This window comes from Notamacropus eugenii, chromosome 3 (genome assembly GCF_028372415.1).
Source record: "Notamacropus eugenii isolate mMacEug1 chromosome 3, mMacEug1.pri_v2, whole genome shotgun sequence".
Classification (NCBI taxonomy): domain Eukaryota; kingdom Metazoa; phylum Chordata; class Mammalia; order Diprotodontia; family Macropodidae; genus Notamacropus; species Notamacropus eugenii.
Genome location: NC_092874.1, coordinates 454,649,120 through 454,659,026, shown reverse-complemented (window position 1 = coordinate 454,659,026; position 9,907 = coordinate 454,649,120). Strand labels below are relative to the sequence as shown.

Here is a 9,907-nt window from a genome sequence, read left to right as displayed (position 1 = left end):
ATATTAACTTGGACTATTTATTTTTCAGCTTGTAAATTTAGAATTCTTTTTATTTCAGAAAATATAAATATTTTAATGGGAAAATCAAATTGGACACAGTATTTACTGTATGCTAAAACATAAATCGAATTATCTTTTAGATCTTTCTTTTTACAATTAAAAAACTAAACACTTCAATTTTCTAACAGTGTATCCAGTCAATAAGTGATTCCATTTTTAAGTATCATCAAAGTTCAAAATTATTAAATTAGTACTTGATAAACAATAAGTAGTGATATAGATACATATTTATCTGGCAATTTAAAATGAAACAAGGATGTGATTTAAACTGTCAAAATTATCTTATATTCATTTTAAAGTACTAAAAATTAATTCATTTCTGGAATGCTTAAAATAGCGTACATAGGTGTTTCATTTTAATTTTCCTAGGAAACGTTCCTTATTTCAGAGATTTGTTGACTGGGTTGTATGATGGGTTGTTGAGGTTCCCTTTTCAGAGAGAATTTTATAATTCCTAAACTCTTATGCTTTAGTTCTGAACTCTTTAAAATCTTTCAACTTCTTAACTTTCTAAATTTTATTTTGTACTTCTTTCCAGGCCAAATACATATACTAAAAAAAAATGTAACTGAACTGTCTCTAAGAAAGATCCTATAATTTCAATTTCATTCAGAGTAATTACAGTATTTTGTTCCTAAATATTCACATTACCACATCTGCCAAAAAAATCAGATTGCTTCATAGAACAAAACACAAGAAAGCAACTTCATTAGTCTAGTTCACATTGAAAGAATATTTATTAGTGCTACAAATCAGAGCCCAAGTGACACACTGCTGTCTGGAATGCAAAGAGAAAAAAAAAAAATGAAGTTGTTTGTAACTACCCTGGACCAAGGTCTTCCACATGGTTTTCTGGGATAGGAAAGTGCTGGAATTGTAAATTAACTAAAAATTAAATGAAAAAGCCACAATTATAAGTTACCAGATGGCCAGTGATATAAATGCATCAAACCATTTCACAGATCTAAAACTCCACCTGGTAGTTTTCTGAACAAAAACAGAATTGAAAAAGGACGGTTATTTTTTAAGTCACTCAAAATTAAAGGAAAATGACAATGATCAACACTGTCTTCATGCAATCACAACAGAGTTTTTTAAAGGATGAAGGTCAAAAACAACCTATGACATAATTGGTTTTGGAATATAGAAGAAAAATAACAAAAAATAAAGTTTAATATAAAAGTGTTTTACAAAATAAATTAAAACTATAAATAACATGGATTTACATTAATATCAAACTAAAATGGCTTCTATAAATTTTTAAAGTTCTTTTTCAAATATTCACTTTTTAAAGTGCCAAAAATATTGCTTTATAGAATTAGAGCACTGATAGTTCTAAAAGAACCAGTTATTTTAATAAGTGAATTTACTTTTTATTCTTAGTAATGCTATAAAACAGTCTCTCCTTTCCAAAAATATTTAAACGAAACTGTTTTCAAGCATAAAACTAAAATTATAGATAGAGGTAAATTTCTGCTCAACCAAATGTAAAATAGCTAGAGCTCTCTTTCGCTGGCTACAAAAAAAAGGACATTTTTATAGAACTAAACCCTATTACTTTGGTGAAATAACTCCTCCATATGTCAAGTGAGAATGCCAATGTCAGCCTGAGAACATGACATTCACCAGAGAGCAGACTGAAGTCATGCTTAGATCAAAAAAAGAAAAGCCACGTCTGAATCATCTGCCCTTTATATTTCAGACAGCAAGTCCTTGTGATTTATACTCTCTAGAAATTAATGCAAGATTTACCAACATACCCCAAGGTCAGTAACTGCTTTTAGTCCAACACGTATGTACATACTCATGAGTGGTACAGTAGGTATATTAAAAGCTTTTATCATGTGAAAGATTCCAAGGCTATGATGAGCAACGTATCTCAATATGTACATTATATACACACATATAAATTACAGATATATTTGTATCATATATCTATAACATATACATGAATTCCATCCTATATCTTTCTATAACATCTCATTGTAGACAGATTGACTGATATCAGGGCAAAGTAAAGTAATCATGTTGGTCAAGACATAAAAATCAGGTGTTTTTAAAAATTAATTTTAAACACAATAGTTTCAAAAATAACGTTTGATATTGCACCAAATAACTTCAAACAGTGCTGCATGTTACAAAACAATCCTTCAAACTTCTCAATTCTACAAGAAAATCACATTTTAATACTTTAACAGAATTCACAAGTTCCTAGAATTCTGCATGTCCACATTCACACCAGCTTAGTTCAGCCTTTGTCTTAAGAGCTCATCTATCTGAGTCTTGTACATATTCTTCACATCTTCGAGATCTAATCGAAGCTCTTCTGCCTCTTCGGCTTTCTCTCCGTACATCTGCAGAATAGTGTTGTATCTCTGATCCAAGTCCTACAAAAGGAATTTTTCACCCATTTTAAATCATCATAGCAAATGTCTCCAATCAGATTCATGTCATCACTGGTTTACAGCTGTGCTAATAGTCTACAAATGACAAACATCACATCCACCTACCAACCTTTCCAAAATTGTAGCCTACTGTATTTTATAAGAGTCTAAGCTGGAAGAGACCTTAAAGGACCCTTTTTCCTGAAACACACTGGCTTTTTTTTTTTTTTTTAAACTGAGTCTTCCTCTAAGACTAATAATAGGGTAGAGCTGATCTGGGTTCTTCCAGACCAAGACAATGGACCACAAACTTTGGCAGGTCCTAAGCAAGTGAGAAAAACTTCCACTGTAGACCTAGTAATGAATTCCCTGCCATCTAAGGCCTAGTGTAGATCAATCTTCCTCACCACCAGAGGCCTGGGCACCAGGTGATTACTAGTGTTGGCCACAACAATTCAAGTATCCCTCTACTAAACCATGAGTCATAGAATTTCAAGTTAAAGGCACCATTGGAGGCCATCTTCCAACCTGGACAGGTGAAAAGAGTACTCAAAAACAAATGGGATGAAACTGAGGCCCAGAGAGATTAAGTGAATTTCCCAAAGTTTCAAAGCCAGGTACAACCACAGAACCAGGACCTCCAGCTTAAGCCATCTGACTCTCAAACCAGAACTTTTCCCATGGTCCCATTAATAATGGAATACAAGGTACAGTGGATAAAATGCTGATCTTAAAGAATCAAGAAAATCAACATTAAAATTCCACCACTAACATGCATTTGGATGTGGGACCAGGCAAAAGCTACGTAAACTCAATGAGCCTCAGTCTTCTCATTTGTAAAATGGGGATACTACTAGTAATTTCACAGAGTTATGAAAGTTCAAATGAGTTAAGGTATGGGAAAGCTCTTTACAAACTTTAATATTTTATATATATATGCCAGGTACTATTTATCACTGCCTTGTATGAGCACCGCTCCCATTTGGGACAGAATAAGCAAAGTATAAATTAACTTAAACATGAAACATATTAAGAAAAAGATTTATCAATCTACATAGCAGAACAATAATCTCTTCTGATGGTTGTTTAATTTCCCTCTTACACTGCACCAACAATTAAGTCAAATTTAAGCCCATTTACTGGTATTTGCTTTTGCTATCAAATAAATCATGGTATTTATCCTTAGTGAATTTCACAAGCACTGTTCCCACTGAAGGTATCAACAGAAATTTTACTCCCCACAAAAGGAGCACGGATAAGATTTATACCAATTGTATTGTCAAACCTAGTGGCAATGAACCAGCTAATGCTATAAAGTGCAGTCTTTTCTTCAGCCATGAAGGTTTCCAATTTTTACTGCCTTTCAAGTGCTAGACCAAAACCAATACACATAATTAAAACTACCCTGAAAATGTAAAATTGTATACAAAACATTCTTTAAAAATTTCTATTCTGGTAGTAAAGCAATTAATTTTTCAAGTTGCTTAGTGTATTCCATTTGAGTTTCAAAGTTAAATTTGAGTAACTTAAATGCCTACCCTTAGCTGTGCACGAAGCTTTGGTATTTCCTTCACTTTTTCTTCAAATTCATCATTCTGATTTGTTAACTTAACCAACTCTTCAGCCATTATAGATCGAGTTTTTTCCAGATTTCCAATTTCCATCTACAAAGAGAACAAACATTTACAAATAAAGGTATTTTATCCGTAAAAGATAAATTACTAAGATGGTGCTTTCAAAGGGATATACAATAAAAAACTTTAAAAAGTAAAATGCCAATAAATGAAGAATTTCAACTTTTTCTGGTTGGCACCACTAACACAGTTTAAATGATAGGTCTTTTAAAAATTTCATGGGTTGCCATTGCCAAATATTTCATCAAGTGGCCAGTGTACTAGTAATGAGCCTCCCTTTTTAGCCAGTTGGTGCCCCCAAAAGCAGACTATCTGAAACGTTTCCAGCTCTGGTAAAATTTGCTTGTGCTCTCCTGGAATAGCCTTCAAGAGCCCAGGGATCGTCTCCACACCACACTGAGACAATCTTTGTGGACTTCTCCTTCTTTCTAAAAATCAGAAAACCAAAAGTGTCCTTATCCATACAAGCGGAAAATCCAATACATGCTATTTCTGAACAAGTTTGGACTTGTGCTGATGACATTCGTTTTGTTTTGTAAATTAACGTGCATCTGATGTACACTTGGGATCGTTACCTGTAAGTGAGCAATTTCTCCTTCCTTCAGTTTTAACTGAGACTGAAGGTTTTCAATGACACTTGATCCTGCTCCCATTCTTACAGCATCATAGGTATTGCTTCCATTTACTGACACAGACATTGGTCCAAATGAATGATCTTGAGAGTCATCCTAAGTTTATTATTAAAACAGATTTTATTAAGTATATATATTTTAATATGCACACACCACACAGCACATTCAGATACATCGCTCAAAAATCTATTTAAATTTCTATTGGTAAAAATTTGTTAAATTCTAGAAAGGCATGATTACCATCATGGATATATGAAAAGAAGATTCTCTGAGCCCTGAGCACCTTTCTTTTTCTCTTTTCAACAGTGACATGCCAATAATGTATATCCTGACACATTATGCACATTATAATTACTATGTAACAAAGCGCTGACATATTCTCACATCTAAGAAATGCTTCAATTAAACTAAACTTGCATAAGATTCAAATTAAAATACAAATGGCTACTTACTTTCTACAACTTTATCAGCACCTTTTAGGTAGTAGAAAATAACTCCTATACACTGGATACTGTAAATTTTATTTCATTTTTATAACCTTTTCAAATGTTTGAAAACTCATCTATTTTCTCACGAGGGCTAACAGGGAACACAACAAATGTATTCAGGAGAGCCAAGAAGGACCCGACTGTTTTCTACTTAGAAACTTTCCTCTCTTTGTCTTCTATGCCTGACTCTTTTGCCTTTTTTACCTCTATCAGTGACATCCTTCTCACCTCACTAGCTGTGAATGTTTGTTTGCAAGTCACTGCTACTACTTTACAGAAAGCTCATTCAAACTCCTGGCTTCAGTTATTGCCTCCTCCTTGTGATTATCACCCAGAGTTCTACATCTCTAACCCTCCAAATGTGCTCCAATTTCCCATTTCCACTTGGATGTTCTGTTATCGCTTCAAATGCTTTGGCTTGAGAGACTCCTGTATGTAACTCCCCTATTAAATTTTTCCATTTCTGTCACCAGTACTCCTATTCTTCTAAGTCTCCCAAGCTTTAAACATTAGCTACCCTTCCTCGCCATTATCCCCTATGAATATCTCAATATAAAAAACTCAATAAAACCTTCAGAATGTCCCAAATTAGACCCTTCCTTTCCTATATCATTGCTATTCCCTAGTCTAGGCCCTTACCTCAAAGCTTCACTAAAACTATTGTTCTAATCTAACCTTTCAACACATCTTCCTGCCTCCAGTTCCTTCCCATCTCATCTAACCTATACACTACTTTAGCCAGGTAATTTTCCAAAACCACCACCCTCTTCACTTTTCCTTTGCTCAGTAGCCTCTAAAGACTCCCTATTATATCAAACCAAGATCCCTCTGCCATTCTTGAACCTCTATTTCCCAATAATCCTTAACTCAAACCTTCCTCTCTAAGTCAGTCTCTTTACTGGTCCACATCCCAGATAAATCACACTTCCTTGTTGGTGCTAAAGCTATGCACTTGGGCAAAATAAATCATAATGCCTTTCAGCCTCTCCTCAACCCATCTCAGCTCATGTCTTTTTCTCTGATGACTTCCCCAGTGACTCTGGCACACACAAAATCTTCCTATTCTATGAACTTCATTCATCACTCTTGCATAGAGTTTTGTATACCTAACTCAATCAAATGCCTCAGCACAGTGGGCTCTCAATAATATTTGCAGTTTAAGCATTATTAATGCAGCATACACATGAGTAAATAACTCACATGCAAAAGTTAAGAAAAAAGCCTCATTTTCCATTCTAATTACTTTTTATTTATAATTTCCTAGAATTTTGTTTTGAAGAATGTATGCTTGAGTTACAACTGGCTGCAGGCATATATTTACATTCCCTAACTTGCTCATGCCAAGAAAATTAAGAAGAAACAGGCATGTACAGAAAATAGAGGGGCAAAGGAGCTGCATATGTTGGTAAATCTTTTCTCATTCTTCTTCCTTTTTCTGATCAGAAAATGTAAAGTAAGAAAGAAACCATTACCTGGGAAAGACATGATGTTTGTAAGCCTGCCATATCAATTCCACTTATAGAACTAGAACGTGACAATGTAGGAGTGCTTGAAACAGTATCCAGTGTTGAAAAAGAAAATGTCTTACGTTCCTTTGAATATTAAAAAATTCAATTCAGACGAAAAAGCAAAAGGATAAAAAAACAAAGACAAAATTATTAGAGCTTCATTTTTGAAACAAAAAACCAATAATGATTTTCACATGAAACAATGTAGAGAAGACTTCTGAAGTGCTCTCATCAAAGGAGTGACATGTTTTAACATCTTCTTGTCTTTAAAATGTAACTTAACTTTATTAAAATAAATGTTACTTATATGACATCAGGGTTTGAACCTATGTATATCATAATCATTCTAGCGAGGGGGGGTATAAAAAGGAATTTTTTCTGTTGAACCAACTATAAAAAGTTTTACTTTGACAGCACAAAATATAAAACCAAACCCATTTTATAAAAAACAAATTACTGAAGATTTCAGACATTAGAAGCTTATAAGCCAGTTTACTTAAGTAGTTTTTCCTTTAAAATTCCAAGCAATCACAAAAGCTAATACACATACGCCTGATTATTCTGACCTTCTAGTAAGAATGTATTAATCATTCAATTAAAATAAGAAATTTCAAATTAATACTTTCCAGAGCCAACAAGTTAACAATTCAGTTTCATTACTAAGAGCCTCTAATAACACCAACTAGTTCTACCAATATAATAAAAGGACAGAAATACCACTCATTAGGAAGAGTTTACACACCGCCCAGATACAAGAAGTTATAAATTATGCTCAAGTTGGATATATTGTGAATGAGAATGGTGCACTGACAGCTAGGATTTACTACGAGATTCAGAATAAGACAGGACCTTAGAGATCATCTAGGTCAACTCCCTCCTCATTTTACACAGAAGGAAACTGACGACCAGAAAGAACAAATGACTTTCCAAAGGACCCACACACAGTACACAGTAAAATCAAGATTTGAGCCCAGTCCTCTGAAAGCAAGGTTCTTTCCACAAATACCTGCCTGCTTTCAAAGGAATATCTAGGTTACTTTTGGTCATGCACCAGGACATTTCAATACTAATACTTAAATTATTCAAGAATGATTTGATTGTACACATGTAACCTCTATCAAATTGCTTCCTATCTTAGGGATGGAGGGGGGGGGGGAACAAATGAGAGAGAAGATTTGGAACTCAAATTTTTTTTAAAAGGAATCTTAAAAATTATCTTCACATATAATTAGAAAAAATCAAATACTCTTTAAAAAAAGGAATGAAATCACAGAACATAACTCCTATTGAATGATATGGGCAGACAAAAAGTAATACCTTTTCTTTCATCATTTCTTGGGATAAAATTGCTTTCTTTCTTTCTTGCTCAACTTTCATTTTCTCCATTTCTAGTTGACTGTTTAATAATGTCTAAAAAAAATAAAACAAAACTGAATTACTTATTTGAAGAGATCTCAAAACGTTGTGTAAAAACAGTCTGATAAAGTTAAGGGCATAAAGACACTCTCAGAACCCTTTTACAGCTACAGAACGAGTCTCAGGGATCTGTCAGCTTCATGTCTGTCATTTTCCATCCCATTCCTCCCACTCTCCCTCCCAGTCCCCAAATCTAGTCCCAATGAAGGGTAGCAGAGCCCTAAAGGATCTACCTTTTCTTTCCGAGCCTCTTCCAAGGTTTTCCCAAAGTCTTCCTTTAGGTTTTCTAGTTCAACCTGATACCTAGTAAGCCAGAAGGAAACGAGAACATTAAGACAGTAACAAAAAAGATTATTTAATGACTAGCTTATTATTTATAGGGTAGTATTTGTGTGAGTCTGCAAAAAATCACTTTTGATTGATAAGCTGAAATTCTCAAAATGAGAGCTCTATTTAGAAGACTCAACTGGTATTTTTGAATACTCTTGCAAAACAGAAATAAAGACATGCCCTACCTCACTGCCCTCTCTAAATGTATTAATGAACACATAAAAACAAGGGACAGCACCTACACTGGAAGTGAGAGAGGGGGCTGTGGAGCCAAGAAGACCCTATTCTGCCACATCCAGGGTGTGAGAGCCAGACTAAGGTGCACATCAGTGAACCTTCAGGCAATGCCCCAAGCTTATAAGGTCCAACGGAAGTGCCACCTATGTTGGCACAAAGAGTTTCTTTATCTAGAAGTTGCCTAGATCAATGAAATAGGTTCTATCTCTATTTCTATAAAAAGCAAGGGATTTAAAAAAGCAAGGGATTTAGCATGATTACATATTGCTACCTTAAACAAACAAAAAAAACTTTCAAAAGTTCGCATTTTCCTATCGGACATTTCAACAGAAGCTGCACTCCAAAAGAAGACGCTCACCGGCTGTTTTCATCCTCCAGTTTCTGTAGTCTGTTTTTCTCAGCTTCAAGCTGGACCTGAAATCTACTATTTTCCTGTCTCAAGATGCTGTTCTGTGACTCCATGGAAGACACCTGCACTTTATTACTAAGCAGCTCCTCAACAGCAGCACGTTCTCTCTCCACTGCTGCTGCCAACGAGGCCTGGGTTTCACCTGATGATAAGAAATGAAAGAAAATAACCACTTCTTTCTCTTGTTTCTGGACCACCAAGATTCTAACTTTCAAAAATGTAAGATGCAAGTGGACTTTTCTAAATATATGAGTTACAGCATGACTAGTTGAGGACTAATGACCATAAATCAAAGAAAAGTTAATCTATTCATTAATTATATTTCTACTTACCACACTTCTCCCAAGGCAATTACTATGAAAAGGGTACTTCCTTCATTTATTGCTCTAAATCTGCATCTCATCAATGCCTCCACTCTTTATACATCCTCTACATCACCAGAGTCAATTGTTCTCATCACCTATCCACTCAAAGCCAATGCCACAAATAATCAGGCTACAGTGACATTTAATTTATAAATGTGCCATCATAACATATGCAGCATACATATGCTACTTCTGTGCGTGTACATATGCGTCATACATAAACAATGTTATTTCCAAATCCAGAGAATATGAATAAACAAAAACTCTTCTGTCAAAAGTAAAACAAAAGGAGCACCATCCACACCCCCCCAGGCCTAGCTCCATTAGTCAGACTGTAACTCTAAGTTTCCCATGACTCCTCCCTCTCTCTCTCCTGCCCTTTGGAAGTCTTGCCTCATCATACCCAGGGCCGGGAGAATAAGATGCTAGGGATGGCAACTTAGA

At 34.8% G+C, this 9,907-nt stretch overlaps 1 protein-coding gene across 1 annotated transcript in view; it reads right to left on the bottom strand.

The window, feature by feature from the left end:
- Positions 1-773: 773 nt before the first annotated feature.
- Positions 774-9,907, bottom strand: part of TMF1 (TATA element modulatory factor 1) — a 29,625-nt gene continuing 20,491 nt past the window's right edge. The window contains exons 11-17 of the mRNA XM_072598706.1: positions 9,048-9,240; positions 8,356-8,425; positions 8,024-8,116; positions 6,671-6,790; positions 4,654-4,806; positions 3,983-4,108; positions 774-2,447 (exon numbers count right to left, since the gene is read on the bottom strand). Of these exons, the coding sequence (XP_072454807.1) occupies positions 2,304-2,447; positions 3,983-4,108; positions 4,654-4,806; positions 6,671-6,790; positions 8,024-8,116; positions 8,356-8,425; positions 9,048-9,240 (899 nt within the window). The 3' untranslated portion in view covers positions 774-2,303. The remainder of the gene's footprint in view (positions 2,448-3,982; positions 4,109-4,653; positions 4,807-6,670; positions 6,791-8,023; positions 8,117-8,355; positions 8,426-9,047; positions 9,241-9,907) is intronic.